Raw genomic sequence first — 20695 nt, forward strand, 5'->3', positions numbered from 1 at the left:
TATTGTAGGCTACAGAAGAACACCAACCGCATTTGAGGGACTCTAAGCAGCGGTCTTCCACTGCAGTGGAAAAAGTCACTGAAAAAATATTGTCTTTGCTCTTATTTGTTCTGAAATAAATAAGATATTTTTAATTGTACACTAATTGGGGCTTACATGTAAAGTATTTAAACTTAATTTACTTACATCGTCCACCTTCAATAAACGCGTACTTTCAGTAATAAATGTGAAAATCTGGCAATAAACGTGTTTTTTTACAAAATGTTATATTTTTCTCTTTTTGGAGTGCACTCTAGCGAGCTAATTGTGCGTTTGATAAAAAATGATACATATGTATTTTGTAGGAAATTTCATAATCTTTCATTTTCACGTTTGGTAAAATTTAGTAGAATATATAGTTTCCAAGTTATAAGCAAAAAACTGAAAAAACAGCGAAAATTTTCATATTTTTTGCATCTAGCTCAAAACGCACAAGGAATTTTTGTTGGATCTGTTCAGATTTGGATTCAGCGCCCCAAAAAACATAAAGTTAAGGAAAAAACTCGTAACAGTTATTTTTTGTAACGTAAGGTAGATTTCCAAGACGAATTGACTGGACTATTGTTCGACCTGGAAGCACTTTACTTTTTTTAGGTCCCCAGAGGCCAAAAACACCACCTGTCCAAATTCATATGTATATATATATGTGTGTGTGGGTGGGTGTGTGTGTTTATTCAATTTAGTACAAACGTGTATTCAAACCAGCTTAATTGGACTTTGGGAACAGGGGTTTATGAGGGGTGTAATAGGGTAAAAATTGGTGTTCAAATTTTTCACCCTAATAACATTAAATGCCACAACTTCTTTCTAAGCCATTTTGTAGAGTTAAACAAATGTTGTAGGCTACATTGAAGTGAAGTATATGATTTAAAGACATCCATCACTTTAAAAGCCACTTTTTTGGGTTCAGGGGGGCCCAAAACAAATATCCCTCCCCCCAAATCACAACTTAATAATGTTGACGGAAACATACTCTTTTTACACAATGTATTGATGGCGAAAGTCTACAAACTAGAATTTTTTGTGGTAAACTATTGTTTTAAACCTTTGACACAAAGTCCGGTGTAGAAATGGCTTTATGTTATTAGTTTGAAACCTAGTTAGTGATGTGGGCCGGGTAAATACCCAGTGGGTAGGTAAATATAAATTGGGTATTTACCTGGGTATTTACCCCAGGCCCGGGTAAATACCCAAAAACTGGGTATTTATAATTTGTATTAAAGTTAGAGAAGATTGAGATTTTTTTGCAATTATTACCTTGTAAGGATAGCAAAATGATAATAAAATGTGTAAAACAAAATTTCATATGGTCACTACTAGCATTTTACTTCTCCGTATGATCGCCATAAATACCCAGGTCTGAGCATAAAGCATAATCGACATAAATACCCTGGTCGCATGGTTGCACTGGTCCTGACTACTTATGATTTTTTTAATTTCTATGATAGATAGATGAATTTATTTTATTAAAAGTGAAGAAAAATAATTTTTAAAGCAATAATTATTATTTAGAAAGACAGGAAAATTTAACCTAGTAGTGGCCTATGTGTAAACAACTTAAGAAAATAATTAAAATTCGATCTGTAGGATGGCAGGATTTAATAATATTTTTGTTCTAGATCTTTTGTTGGTAAATTTATAAAAAAAAACTAATTTCATAAACTTGCGATACAAAAAATTTGAATCTATAGCACAATAAATCTTTCAAAATTATATTATAGGCCCTAAGTTAGACCAAAAAACAGGAGATACATTTGTTCCCATCCAAGCGGTAACACAGAAAAGTTTAATGTAGACTCCCTCGTCCCTCTTATCCGGACACCTTTTAACCGGACAATTTTTATCAGCCCATTGGTTTAACCTGACTAGATTGGCAAGAAGTGAGCGGTACTGAAACGACTGTTCTCGTGGGAAAGATTTGAGACCAGTGATCACGTATATAAATACAATGCTCTCCTAAATTAAAGTCGAATATGACAGTACCAGTACACGATTTCTGTTTTAACAAGTTTTTGGGGACGTCGGTTTAACCAGAAAACCCGTTATCTGGACTAGCCTCGGTCCCGAGGAGCCCGGATAAGAGGGAGTCTACTGTACATTCAGTATTCTGCCATTTTGCCTATATCAATCAGGTCTTGAGTCTGTCTAGCCTTCCAAACCATTTACACAATACAAATTTTAACTATCATAATTTAATAACAGTAGAAGTAGATTTAGGTTCACTATTTCTCTGATGAGGTGTTGTCTTGATTTCATAAAAACAAGTGCTAAATCATTAAATAAAAGGTACTAGCAATTCAGCAAAGCTTCAAGTTACTGTAAAAGGTGAAATAGACTATCCTAATTTATCATGTAATGATAACAATAACATATTTAGGGGTAGATAAAAATGAATTTCAATCGATTTCATAAATACCCAAAATACCCGGGTATTTATGGATTTTGGGTATTTACCCGGGTAAATACCCAGGGTATTTACCCCGAGTTTTAAATACCCAGGTATTTTACATCACTAAACCTAGTACAATACATATGTTCATATTTTAGACCTAGACCTGGGACCGATTTGCTTTTTTGTTTTAATGTCCCCAGACGCCGAAAAACACCATCCGTTCAAATATATATTATATATGTGTGTGTGTGTGTGTGTGTGTCCGTTAACGCGATAACTCGAGCAAAAATGATCAGATTTTGATGAAATTTGTTACAAACGTGCAAACCTACGTTTTTCCGAACAAGTTCGCAAACCAGCATAATCGGACTATGGGAACGGGGGTTTATAGGGGGTTTTATAGGGTAAAAATTTATTTTTTCCCATTTTTGACCCTAAAAACACAAAATTTCATAATTTCTCTCCAATTCATTTTGTAAAGCTTAAAAAAAGAAATAATTTTGTATCTTAAAGCGTTGTTGTATGCCCAACGGTTACGGAGATAATTAAAAAAATCGCATATTTAAAATTACCATGATATTCTTATGCAGAATAAATAAACTGTTGTAGTTTCCTTGTTTATGGATATATTTCAACCAAATTTGAAAATTTGGTTTATTTCATACTAAGTTATCAACATTGCGATAAAAAACACACCTCAATATCTTTCCTGTAGCAGCAAACCTAAGTACTCCCTAAAATTAATGTTTTTTTGTATGAAATAAATCTGACAATTTTTGGGGAATTTTTTTGTAGAAATCCAGCCAGGTAAATGGAAATTCACTTAGTCAGCAGGTTTGCTGCGGCAGGGTTATTTATTTTTAAAATATTATTTAAACTCATCATTGAATGTAGAACAATTCTTAAAGTTAAATTTTATAGGTAATTTCGTTAAATTGCAGTCAGAGATCGGTTTAAGGCTATATAGTATCACCAAGACAGGCATTGTAAAGGACCACTTTGGTTTGGTAATGGAACTGAAGTTTCTTGCCATCACCAGCAGGTATTCACTTCATGAATGGCATTGCTATTCAATGACACCATGAAGGCTGAATAGTCAAGGGATTGAAATAATAAGGCCCCTCATTGTATCTATCACTACAGACAAATTTCAGAGAATCATTGTACAATGTTTTCATGATTGTAATTTTGTTCTTTTTGTTGGCCAATATGTGGTAAGTTATTACTGAAAAAAAAACCTGTAAGCTGAATAATTCATGATACTCTGAACACCACTCCTATAAGATTAAATGAGGGACAACTACTGCAAACTATTTCCATATCCTTGATCAAAATTGTTAACAAAAAAAACTTTCTACGTATGCCATACATGGAGGGACAAATTAAAATACCCCTGCCACAGCAAACCTGCGCACTAAGCAAGCAAATATCTATCGTCATTGGATTCACAGTTAAATGTTTCCTCAAACATGTACAATTTATTCCCTATTTAAATAACATAAGGTTTAACGAGTAGTTAAAACAACATTAGTCCTAAAACACTTCAAGGTACTAAATTATTTGTTCTCGCAAGCTCTACAAAATGGCTTAGAACCTTCAACATGACAAAATAGTAAATAGACCAAGCGCCGTACTGAAAATTACCAATACTAGCTGTTACCCACAGGCTTCACCCCGTTTGACTTGATAAGTATTAATAAACTATTGATTGGTTAAGTTAAGGTGAAATAAACACAACAGAATAAAGTAATACAAACAAATAATCACACAGATTTTAATAAGGAAATAAATTGAAATAATAACATACAAATAAGTACAGCTGAGGTATTTTTAACATTAGGTATATAGAAAGTTCCCTTTAGAAAGGAATTACGACTTTAAAGGTCAATTTATGAAATAATGGATAGTTTTGCGCAAGGTTTCTCATTATGACAAACCTTTTAAGTATATGTTTTATTGGGGTGTGACTTGTAGTTTTCTCAAACATTCATGGGTACTTTGGGATTTATATATGACTAGCTGTACCTGCGGGATTGCCCCGTTCAACTTCACAAGTGAGCTCTTTCGCATGGCTCAATCACGTCCTGGTTGAAGTTTGTTCGCTACGCTTACTCACCTTTAGGTTGGGGCTCGTTCGCTCCGCTCACTTGTCTTCAGGTTAGCTAGTTCGCTAGCTAACTCGCTTTCAGGTTGAAGTTTGTTCGCTACGCTCACTCACCTTTTGGTTGCAAATTGGCTGTAGTCATAAATAAAAGAAATGATAGTGCTGCAACCTGTTGGTAATCCTTGTAACTTTAATGCTATTGAACATCATAGAACAGAATCAACTTGTTTAATTGAAACAGCTGTTAAGAAATTCCTTTTAAATATGAAAAATCATAAGGTTAACATGGGAAACTCCAGAGCCACTGGGGCGGAGCCAGAAAGCCCGATCAGAATAAAAACTACTTAGTTTTTTACTATTTTACGCAACATGGACAGCACCTAAACAGAAGAGGAAAAAATAAAGTAGCTGAGATGATTGCAAAGTTATTACTTAATGATTACAAAAGAAACAGTCCTAGACGCCAGATCATTGCACCAAAGACGGACATAGTTCCAAGTAATGGTGAGATTCGGGTTGTCGATGCTGACATGGGAAATTTAATAGAAAAGTATAAAGATAACCGGTCAATAGCTTTTTCCCACACAATATCTAACGACTTTGAAAACAATCGCCACATGTCTGCGGGAGTGGCCGTGGTTTTCAGGAGAAAGTTTGGACGGCCGCAACGAAGTGACTGCATCAAAGAAAGACTGGCTTGCCAAAAAAACAGTAATGGGGCCACAGTGTATAGCCTGATTACCAAGGCTGAATATTCGGGGAAACCAGATAGAAAAGATTACGATGAAGGTTTCAATCAATTAAAAGAAGATTTTTTGAAGAAAGAACTTAAAACTCTCATCTGCGTTTCACCAATGGGATGCATAAGAGACCTCATCTTGCCAGAACACTTTGCCAAAAGGATTGTGGACTTCCATCGTGCTACTGGTGCTACTATCTGCATCGTAACCTCTGATCAACCTACAGCAAAGAGAGTTCTGAGGCGTGGGCCTTCCCAAGAGGAGTTTGTAACAAAGTTGATAAAGCTGATCACCACCGAAGAATTTTCAACCCCTCCACAGACAGACATCACAACCGAACTATCTCCAGACATCACCCAACCAGATGAGTCTCCTGTTATCGTTTCAGCAGATGAGCCCTTTGTCACCATTTCACCAGATGAGTCTCCTTTAAACTCTCAAATAAATTACGAATCAGACCCAAGATAAATAAAATTAGTTCAAATATCAGATTGTTTCATCAGAATATCCAAAATTTATCTACTCGTATTGAACAACTAGAAGTTATTTTAACAAATTAGATCCACACATAATCATTTTAAGCGAACATAAAATGAATGGAACTGAATTAGAACGTTTTAATCTAGAAAATTACTCTCTTGTCACACAATACTCCCGCAGCACAACAACCGGTGGGGGTACTGCAATCTTATGCAAAGAGAGTTTGAAGGGGAAACAGCTGGTTTCTGATGAAATCGAAGTGCTATGTCGGGATAAACTGTTTGAATGTTGCTGTTGTACTTTTAAGTCGGGCAGCATCGGCTTCACATTGGTGGGAATATATAGAACACCACAATTACATAATTCAGAGTTTTTAATTCGTTTGAATTCTCTTATTGAAATTCTGTTACATAAAAATAAATGTTTAATCATAATGGGAGATTTTAACATAAATATGCTTGTTGTATCACCTGAATCAAAGGAGTTAAAGAATATTCTTACACGACATGGTATGGATTATTTGATAGATTTTCCAACTCGAGTCACAGATACCTCTAAAACCTGTATTGATAATGTTTTAACAAATTTTCATAAAGAAACCGTAAAAGTAGAGGGTGTAATAACTGCTTTATCCGATCACGATGGGCAAATTATAGAACTATTATTATTACCTAACAGAATAAATCCTCCAAGCATTCACTTTCGGGGAAGAAGTTTTTCTTTTGATAATATGATATTATTTAAATCACTCTTGGCGAATGAAAACTGGATATCACTCTATAACTCGCGAATCGAAGACAAATATAAAACCTTCCATAATATATTTCACTACTATTTTGATTTATCATTTCCGGTTATTCAGAAAAAAATCACAAAAAATACAAACAATTGGATTACACATGAATTAAAAGAAGAAAAAAATAATCTTATTGAACTTAATAAAGTGGCAAGATCTTCTGGCTCAGAAATACTAAAAGCTGAATTTAAGGAAAAAAATCGACAATATAAATTCAATCTATTAAAGTTAAAAAGGGACTATTATGACAATAAAATTAAAAACTCTGAAAATGTAAGTAAAGCCTCATGGGAAATCATAAATAAAGAAACACAAAAAAATACAAACAAAGAGAATAAAAATTATTATACTTTAAGGTCAGATAATGGTGAAATTACAAATCCCAGGGAAGTAGTCAATAGTTTTAACAATTATTTTGTAACTATAATAGATGATATGTTAAAAGACATGACACCGGCACAGGATGGTTGTCATGATAATGATAATGGTTTTGATAATCATATTCCAAATTTTAGATGTCCGCCAATGGAAGAAAAAGAGCTAATTGCCATTTTTGATTCACTAAAAAATAAGTGGTCTAGTGGCTATGATGGGGTACCAGTTAAAGTAATAAAATTTGTTAGGGATCCACTCATCAAGCCATTAGTTCATTTAGTCAACGCTTCGTTCATTTCAGGAATTTTTCCAGAGCAACTCAAAATTTCAAAAGTGGTACCAGTCTTGAAAAAGGGAGATGACACAGAAATTCAAAATTATCGTCCTATTTCTATTTTACCTTCGATATCAAAAATTTTTGAAAAAGCCATGTATTTAAGATTGGTAAAACATTTGAACGATAATAATCTCTTTTGCCCAGAACAACATGGTTTTAGACAGGACAAATCTGTCAATACCGCTCTAATTACTTTCATTGAGTCAGTAATTGAATCAATGGATGAGAAAAACATAGTAACTGGAATTTTTATGGATTTATCTAAAGCCTTTGACAGCATATCCCATACCAAAATTGTTGAAAAATTAAGTAGTATAGGCGTCAAAAACTCATATTTAAATTGGTTTGAAAGTTACCTTCAAAATAGGAGTCAATATGTAGAAATATCAAAAACAGAAGGAAATCAAGTGATAAAATATCAATCAATTTTGCAACCAATCAAACACGGGACGGGGTACCACAAGGGTCAATACTTGGACCTTTATTATTTATTAGTTACATCAGGGATATGCCAAACTATCTAAGTAAACTTAAGGACATAAAAAATCAACTCATACTATATGCAGACGACTCTAATCTTATTATGTCCGCAAAGACTGACTTGGAAATGGAAATCAATTCATTCATAGAATTAGGTAAACTTCAGGATTTTTTTTCATCCAATAATCTAATATTAAACTCGCAGAAGACTAACTACATTCATTTCACTACAAAACAAAACCGAAACAAGAATGATTTTAACATTTTTATTGATAATAATATAATAGAAAGGGTAGATAAATCAAAATTTTTGGGAGTTTATATCGATAACCATCTTAGTTGGGACCTGCATATAGACCATCTTTTAGCAAAAATAAACTCAGGAATTTATGCCTTAAAACGATTGTATTATCTTTGTAATTCAAAAGTTCTAAAAAATGTTTTTCATGCCCACGTGCAATCCCATATATCTTATGGAGTTTGTGTCTATGGAGGTACAACCAAACAAAACCTTTGTGAAATTTTAATTAGTCAAAAAAGAGCTATAAGAGCCATGTTAAATCTCGAGTTTGATGAATCTGTAAGGGAGCATTTTACTAAACAAAATATATTAACCGTCTATAGTTTGTATATCCTTGAGTGTATTATGCATGTCAGGAAAAATAAAGCCAATTTTACAACACATGAAGACATACATAAATACAATACCAGAAATAAAAAAAACATAGTCTTACCTTTTCACAATTCTGAGCTATATAAAAAGAAACCATCCTATGCCGGTTCTGTATTCTTAAAACATATCCCAAAAGAAATATTGAACATAGAAAATCAAAACAAGTTCAAAAGCGAACTCAAAAGTTTTTTAATCAGAAATGCTTTTTACTCTCTTGAAGAGTTGTACAATTTAATCAGTGTGAATGCTGATGCTGTATGACTGAATAATTCAATGCAATGTTAGATTAAGGAACTGTGACACTATTTATTGTATTACTGTACATAAAACAAATAAAGAAGTTTTTGAATTTGAATTTGAATTTTCCTATTTAATGCCCAAAGAATCGGTGTACCGAATTTCAGCCTCCTAGGTAAATGGGAAGTGGGAGAATTATTGATGAGTGAGTGAGTGAGTGAGTCAGTCAGTGAGGGCTTTGCCTTTTATATATTTAGAAGATGGCTTTGGACAGTCTTAAAAATGCTTTTGATGTAAAAAGTGAAAAATTGTTAAAAACTGTGTGTGTCTTTGCTGTCTACTCAATATCATGTAAGTTACAACCTGTACTCGTATTGTGTTTATAGGGGTGAACACCTCGGGCAGCCATGTTGATCAAGGAGTACCACATCCCTCTGCCCCTCACCGTAGATGAGTACCGCATCGCCCAGCTGTACATGATAGCGGTGAGTTACCAACCAATTGTACAGTAGTAAAATATGTTAAAAGTTTTGAGTTAGATATACAGTACCAATGTGGTTGAGCTCCACTCACAGCCAAATAAGCTAGTTTAAATCCAACTCTAACTGTGATCGTTACCTCCCTGACTAGGGATGTTGCGATACCACTGTCTTTCCAATATTTGGTATCGATACCGTATCGCAAAAAAGTATCGATACCTACTCAGTATCGGAACCAAAGTATCGATACCATCAGTATCGTATCCATTCGATACCGGTGACGTCATATTCTGATTGTCTGACCTTCGATTAAAGTTCACTCGCTCCAGTACAGTACAGCCAATATAAAATTTTTATTTGAGCTGCTAAGACCTACTTAATTATGTAAAAAATTGATAAAATTAAAATTAACCAAACATAGCCAACCTTTGTTTTCAATGTTACCTTAAAGTAAAAGTTCAAGGACTTGTTGTTCTAAGCCTATATCATTTATCTTTAAAATAAACCCAATTTTATTACATTACCAACGCATACACACATATTTGTGTTTACCATCAGCCTAAATTGACAAAAAATTTTTTGAAATAACTTTAAGTGCCATCTTTTTAATTCATTTGATGTTTAATAGTCCATATGGTTTCATTTTATTTGCCTAACACTACTTTGCTAACATTGATGTGTAATAAAAATAACTCTGCAACCAAACCCTTAAGTTTTACCATTGAAGTAAAACCATTGACTGTAGGTATATAGTCAATGGTTTTACTCATAGTTCTATAAATGAATAGTGATCATAATTTACACAAAACACATATCAGACAAGCTAAAAAAAAAAATTATTTAATTGGGTTAAAGTCTGTTTCTTTTTTGGGTCACTGTTGCTCCAGCCTTGTAAAACAACCACTCAGAAGGCACGAGCGTAGCCATTTTACTCAGATTTGTCAGAAATTACCTTCCGATACTTACGATACGATACTGGCCTCTTGGTATCGATACCAAGTAAATATCGGAACAACCGATACCGATACGATACCAGCAGTATCGCAATAAAAGTATCGATACCTACTGGTATCGATAGTATCGCAACATCCCTATCCCTGACTACTCTACTACTACAGTACTACACCAGCCCTTTTCCCTTGTGATAATTTATGGCAATGTAAGGGAAATTGAAGCTCCTACCACATAAAAATTACTTTCTGTGAATAGGATATAAACTAGTTGGAATAATAGTCAGAAAAGTAGAGAACATGACACTGGGCTCAGTTTTGAACCCACATATAATAAAATTCCAATAATAAAACCTAGAGGTAGTTTCCGTTTCTTTACGTTTCTTAAACACACCAAAAATATGCAGGTTTCGATAACTGGGTATATAATGTAACTCTAACCAGTCGCAAGAGTTATGAATCAGCCAATGATTAGGCCTATTTTGATAGAATATGTAAAGTCAATTAGACCTTTAAGAGGATCAGAAAAAAATCTAGGGTTAAGTTCAGTCAATGGAATACCTTTACTTTACGCTAATTGTGTTAAGCCTTAACAAAAGGAGTATAAGATTAAAAATATAAACTGGGTAGGGATGCCAATTTAGCGGTTTTGACCAAGAACTAAGCTTATCTCAACACACCTTTATTTGTCTTTTCATATTTGACGAAGACAATTTCCAAAATTCCAACCAGGGAAGCCTTTTTTACCACCATTAACCACAAGACCAATGCTACCTTAATAAACCAGTATTTATTCACAAACAATTATATGTTTGCTGATTTAAGCAGAATTACACCTATGGAGTGATTCAAATTATTTATTGAAAATAACATCAACAAAAGCACACAAAGACAATCAACAAACTGTTTTTTACACAAAAGATGTGGTGTACACCACACCTTACTATTAAAATAAATAAATTGGCCAAGTTTGATCCAAATATATCAATAAACTAGCAAACTACGTCATTTTACAATATTCTCCATAAGAATAACATGGGAATTTTAAATTTAGAATTTTTTGAATTTTCTCCTTTACCAATAACTGTACAAAAACACTTTGATATACTAAATTATTTGTTTTTCTACGCTCTTTAAAAATGTCTAGAGAGAAATTGGTAAATTTTGTGTTTTGAGGGTCTAAAATGTGAAAAACCAATTTTTACCCCATAAAAGCCCTCGTAAAATCCCGTTCCCATGGTCTGATCATGCTGGTTCGCGAACTCATTCAAGTTTATCCCGCCTTACACCTTCAAACCAAATTTCATCAAAATCTGTTTTTGGCCTCTGGGGACATCAAAATGAAAGAAGTAAATCACGGGCCTAGGTCTTACCGTGCCACTTACGGTAATAGCTACTTCTCTATAGGGAAATTCGCTAAAAAGTATGATAAGAAATCAACAACATATACATACCAGTTCATTTTACTTGTTTCTTAGTTCATTGTATTTACATTAATTTACACGCTAGCCTAATCATTGAGTAAATATACTGACAAATATTTAATTAATTTTAGAAGCAAAAGTGAATTGTGTATAGCTTAGTTTTGTGATATTCTCCATAGTAAAATTAAAGCAGTGTTGTAGAAAAGACAACAACACCTTTTTTCTAAATGTGAAAAAAACTACGGTAATGTGAAGTGCATGTTATGAGAAATTAAGCATTTAAGCATCAGGACACTCAATCGAAACCACTCATGAAATGCAGTTCAAAAAGGCTTTAGATTTTACTATAGCATACAAAGAGTAGACTTCAAGTATTTTTAGTAAATTAAGTCTAAGTAAATAATAGAACAAATATAAGTAGTATAAACCTGGACAAAAGAATGGCAGTATAAGTGATGTTTAGTTTGTAAATTGAATACAAACAAATAATAGTGGAAATAGTCACCTAAATGTTTAAAATTATAAAGCTTTCATTTAGTTTTGAAAACAACCATCTAGTTAAAATTTTAATCCAAACATGACATGGCATGTGATAAAATCAGTTCAAATTTGTTAACAAATAGCTCCCGGTACAAAAAAATTTTTATATTGTAATGATCCTTCTGTTTCCATGAAAATATAACAATAACACTACTGTAAGTTACAGTATTATCATAATCAACTTAAGAATCTTGGGAGCAGAATCTGTACCTCTTAAACTCTGCTCTTTGAACTGTAAAATTAAAGTACTTATAGCTGACTTCAATTGATATATTTGTTTATTCATATTCTCCCAAAAGCTCCATAAGCTTAATATACAAACTTTACAGGCCAGTGTGGCTTTGTCCAATAATTCAAAACTGAATATGCCTATATGGTAATCAAGACAAAGACGAATCCAACGAATCAAAAATCATTAAAATCGGTCTAGCCGTTCTTGAGTTATAAAGTGGTGTAACTAACACAACTTTGTTTTACATATATATAGATAAAAAAAATAATGCTTTTATTCCCCTATTCAATGGCACAGCTGTGTGGCTTGTTTCATTACCTTGGATCATTAATTGACACGAGTGAGCGACCTCACTAATTGTCTGTGAATGATTATCATCACTTCCCTCTCTACAGACGCCACTATATTCATCACACATATACATGTACCAACAGTGATTATGAAACACGTATAATTGTTCTGTATCTTTCTCCTTCTTTCAATTCCGACTGCAGATGCCCCATACTTGTCAATATTATAAATCACACAGTTCTTTTCATTTTTTTATTAATAAATCAAAAATTTTCATCTTAGCAATTGACTACAGCAACACAAAATTACCACCCAAGATTTATAAAGAGCTAATGTTTTATTCAACTGTATATTTTATAGGAGTATTAGTTTTTCACGATTTTTGGATTTACAGTCAATATAGTTTAATTAATATAACTTTGATATAACCTTAACAGAACAAAGAACTTCAAAACTAGTTTTTAACCACATTGAATCACACAGATGTAACCATATTAAGCTCAACAATTTGGATTTTTTGTTGAAATTAGTTAGTTTTCTCATTTTTTTGTTTTTTAGCGAATTTCTCTATAGGGAAGTAGCTATTACCGTAGGTCTCATGGTAAGACTTAGGCCCGGGACCGATTTACTTTTTCATTTTGATGTCCCCAGAGGCCAAAAACACCATTCGTTCAAATTTTTATATATGTATATATACCTATATATATATATATAGATTTATATATATATGTGTCCGTGAACACGATAACTTGAGTAATTTTTATCCGATTTTGATGAAATTTGGTTTGAAGGTGTAAGGCGGGATAAACTTGAATGAGTTCGCGATCCAGCATGACCATAGGAACAGGTTTTTATGGGGTAAAAATTGGTTTTTCTCACTTTTGACCCTCAAAACACAAAATTTCCCAATTTTTCTCTAAACCTTCTTAAAGAGCTTAAAAAAACAAACAATTCAGTAAATCAAAGTGTTTTTGTACGATTATTGGTTACGGAGAAAACTAAAAAAATTGTAAATTTAAACTACCCATGTTATTCTTATGGAGAATATTGTAAAATGTTGTAGTTTGCTTGTTTATGGATATCTTTTGATCAAACTTGGCAAATATATTCATTTTCGACTAAGCAATAATTATTTTACTTAAAACACACACTCTATTAGTTTTCTTGTAGCAGCAAACCTAGGTACTCGTTAAACCTAATGTTATTTAAATAGATCGATTGAAAATCAATTCAGCCAAATGGAAATTCGCTTAGACGGCAGGTTTGCTGCGGCGGGGGTATTTTAAGGGAGAGGAGGGAAAATGCTTTTACGCACACAGGTAGCCAGCCTGTAGTGAGAGACTCCTGAATCTATCACAGACTACTCACTAAAAAAACCCCTCTACTCTGTAGGACACAGACCTGGAATTGTTTGTCACATTACTTCAAGTCAGGCCAACATGGGACCTAAGCCCTTAGGGCTCTCACCGTTTTTGGCATTTAGATACTTTATGACCTACACCGTATCCCGGTCAAGGTCGAGCTTCTTGGCGCGGAGAATACCCTGGATGTAATGTGACACACAGGTCCAATTGTCCTCACCCTCCGTCATCATCGGTATGACCGTGTCCACTGACAGCTGTCCTACTAACTGTTGAGCCTCCAGGCGGGACCTTTCCCAACTCTGGCAGTGGAAAAAGGTATGTTCCACGTCATCAGGAATGCCTGGGCAGTATATGCAATCGGGTGACACGGCTTTGCCCATCCTGAACAGGTACGACTGGAAAAAGCCGTGACCCGTCAGAAATTGGGTGAGGTAGAAGTCCATCTCTCCGCACCGCCGATTAACCCATGTTTTGACTTGCTGTATCAGTCCCCTGGTCCAGCGTCCCCGAGTCTCCTGTTCCCAGCTCTCCTGCCACAGCTGGTAGGTGCGGGTGCGTTCCTGTGTTCGTGCCTGGTCCTCCCCACGGCGCTGATAAATTGCGTTTCTCTCTGCCGCCAAAAGTTTGACGGGGATGACTCCAGCAACCACCAGCACAGCAGGTTCGGACACTGTTCGGTAGGCGGATGCAACTCTAAGAGCTGCCTGACGCTGCACTCGGGCGAGCCGCGTCCTATATACCTCCTTATTGAGAGCGTCTGCCCACACCTCAGCACCGTACAAGAGTACGGACTGGACAGAAGACATTAACAGCCTTCTACGGCTGGACCGAGGACCTCCGATATTGGCCATTAACCGGCTAAGTGAGGAGACCACCCTAGCGGCCTTGTCCGCTGTACGGAAAATCTGATCCCGCCAGCTAAGCTTGCTGTCTACCATAACCCCAAGGTACTTGGCAGAACGAACGGTCTGAACTTTGACGGCCCCTACCCTCAACTGGATGGTGTCAATCCGTTTTTTGTTAATATCAGTTTTGCTCAAAGCAAGCGAGAGACCGTGGTCTGTCATCCATGCGTTAATGGTACGCATGACTCGGATCAGCTTTAGCTGAGCCAGCTCAACGCTACGTGCAGCTATCAAAACTGCAACGTCGTCTGCGTACCCAACCAAAACAGTTTCCTCAGGCATTTCAGACCTCAGGAGGCTGTCATACATGACATTCCAGAAGTCTGGGCCGAGTATGGAACCTTGGGCAGCACCGGAAGTGACACTCATCGTCCGTGGGCCCTCTGTAGTTTCATACATGAGGAGGCGGAACCGGAGATAGTTTTCTCATTAGTATACATTTTAATACTAATGCTTTGGATGAATATAAATATGAAGAGGTACTTGATAAAAATCTAAAAACTTGTAAACTGTAAATGAAATTGATATTACATAACAAAAAATAACTGATCAAAAATAAAATAATGCTTTATACTTTCAAATAAATAAATACTTTTTGATACGCCTCACATACATTTGAAAAGCAACTTTGTAATGAATATACGAAATAACCTTTTGGGAAGCACAAAAATACAATAACTGTTACGGAGTAGGCACTATTAGACAAATGTAATTTAATCCAACTGAACTGTAAATTAAAAAAACAACAGTATAATATATAAATTGACAAGTGTTGAAAGATTTTATTACATCCATTGAATTGTGTATATTGAAGTAGACATCCCATCTACATGGATCAACCAGCTGTAACATATTTTTTATGAAAAAAAGGAACGTCACACTTTAGATTCCATTTTATCTTAGTTCAATGGATTTAGCCACTGATATATTTGATGTGACATGAAGATGCTTTACCTATCAATAAATTGTCCTATTAGTTGTACTTGATTTAAAACATTGGCAAATTCAACATAAATCAATAATTTACATCAGGACACCTTGTGATTCAGTTCAAATACTGTATTTCCATTTTTGGTAACAATTTTAACACGAGGGTTTAATGTATAGTTTTATCAATAGTCATGGGAATAATACAGTGTGACTGAAAAGTCCCGGAACGGTGTAATATATTTTTTACCATCATAAATAAAGTAATACAACTAGTTATATCAATAATAGCCATAAATATCTACTCTTTCAAGCTATTATTACTTTTTTACCTCTTAAGGGGGACGGCCCATGAGGGGTAAGAAAAAATTCTCAAATAACGGCATAGGTCGAATTGGTATCAAATTACATAAAGGTATTTGCTAGTAAAACACGACGCCACAAACTCGAACTCAAACGGACAATGCAGTAAAAAATGACGGATGTTCAAAGATTCCTTGAATTTGCAATGCTTAATATAGTGGGGCGCCTGCTAGAAGTCGGAAGAAAATCATAAACGTAAGCATAGATAGATATGCACATCACACTAAAGGTTTTTATTAGTAGAATACAATGCCGCAAATTTGAGCTCAAAATAACAGTTGGGTAACAAATGGCAGCCGTCCAAAGATTCAAAATGGCAGATATAAGAAATATATGAATGGCTGCCATTTTTGTCTCGGTTGTCCAATTGAGTTCCGGTTTGTGGCGTTGTATCTCCTCATGGGCCGTCCCCATTAAGAGGTAAAAAAGTAATACTGTAATAGCTTGAAAGAGTAGACAATTATGGCTATTATTGATATACTAAGCTGTATTGCTTTATCTATAATGGTAAAAAATATATTATACCGTTCCGGGACTTTTCAATCACACTGTATAACATAATAGACAAATAAACATTAAAACTCCATTATTTGTTGGTTAAATTATTAAAAACACAACCAGTAATTACGGTAAGTCGATTATCTGTAACAGCAAAGAAAACACAAGCACAGTATGACACAGAATGATGGTTTGTGGTGGTGTTCCTGTACATTGGAAGGTGGAAGGGGTGAAAAGCTGTTATTACAGCAGCTCCCGCAGCAACACTGTCTCACTAAACGTTAATTCATGTTGACATGCTTAACAACAATTTCTGCTAAACTTTCATTTGTCCTTCATGTTTATTTTACAAATTTGAGATTATATTCTCAAATAAATTTTTCAGCATTCCTAGATAGACTTTTTCAGTCAGACATGTAATTCTAATATAAAAGCTGTATCCAGTTACAGAATACAAAACATCAAGTTGCATTGAGCCACAAACAGAATCTGCTGATGCAAATGACTGATTTCTGTTGAATATGTCATCTGTTTTTTATAACCAAGCTAAACTGAAAAGACGAGTGACTGTAAAGAGTAAACTATAGATTTTTCAATACTACATAAAAAATCTTAGTAATAAAAATTTTAAGAGGTAAAAGAATTTTGACATTAGCACACTCAGTGAGATGTACAACATATGAAATGCATTGAAAAGGCACCTTTTGGCTGCATTTTTTATAGTAATTTGTAGTTCATTTTATTCTTTCAGAATATAATTTTCCACTTTGGTCGATTTCCTTACTATTTACAATTTATTTGCAAAAAAGCTAAGCAGCCTCCAAATTTATAGTGATGATAGATTAATGGCAGAAATGGGTTTGCCAGTATGGGTATGCATCAACTGATCATATGGAACATGTGTTAATAATTGTTGTATTGTTATTTCCTTGATTTTTTGTTTACATGTTGTAAATAAAGCACGTATTATCTACCACGAATATTAGAACAGAAACCGGTATGTTTACTTTCTGGCCAGTAACATTGTTCGTTTATGTTTATGATCCATATCGGAGCTATTCTAGTATTCATCTTATGTACTATTTTTCTAGAGACCGTTTAAGCACAACTTGCTCTGTTGCTCGTTTAAAAAATTTTGTTTTTTAACGTTTGCGTTCCACAGAACAAAATATTCATAAATCCCAATTTTCCCAAAGGGTAATTTAAAGCCAGTTGGTACATGTGTGATGAATGGTGGCGTCTGTACAGAGGGAAGTGATGATAATCATTCACAGACAATTAGGTAATGAAACAAGCCACACAGCCGTGCCATTGTAATATGGTGAATAAAATGATGTAATAACTATGTTTTTAGTTGGTAGTGGCACAATTTTGTCTCTATCTAAAGCACACCCGTTTTATGTTATCAATGTTACTTATCGGTATAGTTAACTAGGATTGCTTTCATAGCAATGAAAGCCAGCTGAACGGAGCAATAATGTTTCATGATTTTTAATAATGCAATAAATTAAAATTGTTTATAGATATAATACAAAATATAAACGGTTTGCACAATCCGCACTCACCACCTCCAATGTTGTGGCCCTGTTTCCCTCCCTTCCCATCGCCTTTTAGGATTGCAGATACACATTTTAGGATTGCAGATACATTTATCTAACTGCCACAGACGGTTCCCACACTCCGGACTGTTCACTTTACTACTTCCTTCACCACTTCCTATGTGTAGGACCTGTTTCCCTCCCTTCCCATAGCATTTAGGATTGCAGATACTTTAATGTAACTGCCACAAATGGTTCCCACACTCCGCATTGCCAGCCTTTACTACTTCCTTCACAACTTCACAACTTCCTACGTTGTGGACTTTTTTTCCCCCTTCCCATATCATTTTAGTATTTTAGATACAATCATCTAACTGCCACACCATGAACTTTTCCCACAATCCACACTTCTTGCCTTTATTACTTCCTTCACTACTTCTTATGTCGTGGACCTCTTTAAGTTTGCCATTTATGAAATGGATCGATGAATGTGATTCACCGATGAATTGTTTAAGATAAAATATTATTTGTTATAACCTTATTTAGTTATTTATTTAGTTATTATAGTAGTTTATTTAGTTATTTAGTAAATCAAATCTGTTAATGTACCTAAGAAAGTATGTTTTAACCATGACTGTATATATTTCATCAGTGGTCGTTTTACAAATTGAGACTTAAATGTAAATCTAAGACTTTCTCTGTGGTATTTGATCAGTAGTTGTCATTATCCATTTTTTTTTCCTTTGTACTGCGTTTAGGTCCTGGCTTGATTTTAACATATGCTATGATTCTTTGTTTTTTTTTTTTTTTTTACATTTAAGTCGTTTTTGTAACCATCATGGCAACCCATAAGACCAATGTTAAAATTTAAAAAGTTTGAGTTACTTACTTTAGCATAACTTTGGCATTATCAAAAATTTAAATTGGATACATCCAAACCATCCAAACATTTGACAAAACAACCTTGGTAAGTTTGGCTAAAATATGTTCAGCCGATATTCAGATTAAGTGTTATAACGATTGCATTGAAGTTGATCCCAAAGAGCTTCACTTTGCTCCGCTCAATGAAGGAAATGAGGAAGTTTGTTAGGTGTAATAGAAAAATGTTATATTTAATTCATCTATAGTAGAATTGTTTTGAAAGTTCAGAGTTTAGTAACCTCTTGGACTTGCATGTTTTAAGCTAATAAATGTATAATTAAAATACATTGGTTAAGCCTCAGGATTACTGTTTTATATTAGACATAGTTTGACTGAAGTAATTCTTGATTGCTGTGGAGGCTGTGGCTGGATAGAACCATCATAAGGCCTAGACAAAAAGTCAATCAAGTGATTCATTTTGAATTCTTGTAGGCCAAACCACAAGCGCTTAATTCCTTACTTACAGTAGTCCCTTTAAGAAACCAAGTATTAATTTATGCAGGTTCAAGTCATTTCATGTATAAATGACAAGTTTTTTTTTTTTAATTAACATCTATCTATTCAATCTATATATTTAATACACAGTTGTAACACTGTTTTCTCAGTAATTAATGGACTGATCTACAAGATTTATGTCTCAAATTAAAGGGGATAATGTGTAGATTTGCCAAACTTCTTTAGAATTTGCGTTTTTTCTAAGGACTACGGACTACAGCCCTTTAAAGGTCGAGTCAATACAATTCTTATTGAAGAATATAATACACAGTTTATAAATCATTCGTTAGCTGTTTAATGTTTGTCAGACATTTTTTATTATTTTTATAACCTCACTTTCAGTATGCAATTATTAAACTTGGAGTTTCTGTTTATAAACACACGATTTTGATCAAGAAAAGTGTATTTGTTAACTTATTTTTGAAATGTTTTAGTTTTCCTGCAAAGTGATCTGAAGGAAAGTGGTAATTGAGTTTAAGTTTGAGTATGGAATGTGAAATAATACCCATAGTAGGGAATGGAAACTTATTGTTTTGATCAATGTAATTGATCCTCTACGGCCACCAGAATAATCATGGGGAAATCCGCTTGCAAGTTGTACATATAATTGCTAATGAGTGGGAAACATACAAACATTTTATAGTAGGCGAAGAATCTTACTCAAGATCAGTGTTAGACGTTCAGTGGTACCAAACTTTACCTTCTCGAGATGGCGAGTACGCTGGGATACGTGGAACTACAATATATCAGTGATTTTTTTTTTCAAGTACACAGGGAAGTTGCTTGAGGAACTGTGACTTACCATTCGGTTCTGGCGAAGAAGTATGTGACTTGATGTTTAATGGCAATGTTGACTCGGGTCATTATAGCGTTATAAAACTTTATAATTAACCCCAGGGTGTGAAAAGTACAAAAAGAAAAAGAAAAGGTAATCATTAACCGGGCTTAAAGAGACATACAGAACGAAAAAAAAAATGTAGAGAACCATCGAACTAAAAAGATAAAGAGCAGTGTTGGTGTTAAATGTGCTCTGGAAGTCCCTACAAAAAAAGAATTGGGGTCGTTAGATTGGATTTGTCACTACTTCAAATCTATGAATTTCGAGTCAGAACAGA

General features: G+C 34.3%; 1 protein-coding gene across 10 annotated transcripts in view; it reads left to right on the forward strand.

The window, feature by feature from the left end:
• Positions 1-20695, forward strand: part of LOC129004706 (protein retinal degeneration B) — a 265785-nt gene that overhangs the window by 87187 nt on the left and 157903 nt on the right. For all 10 annotated transcript variants that reach the window (XM_054433336.1, XM_054433276.1, XM_054433310.1 and 7 more), the window contains exon 3: positions 9040-9138. In XM_054433336.1, the coding sequence (XP_054289311.1) occupies positions 9061-9138 (78 nt within the window). In that variant the 5' untranslated portion in view covers positions 9040-9060. The remainder of the gene's footprint in view (positions 1-9039; positions 9139-20695) is intronic.

Source organism: Macrosteles quadrilineatus, unplaced genomic scaffold (genome assembly GCF_028750875.1).
Source record: "Macrosteles quadrilineatus isolate MER2022 unplaced genomic scaffold, UCM_ALF_1.0 Scaffold_1__1_contigs__length_201487025, whole genome shotgun sequence".
Taxonomy (NCBI): Eukaryota; Metazoa; Arthropoda; class Insecta; order Hemiptera; family Cicadellidae; genus Macrosteles; species Macrosteles quadrilineatus.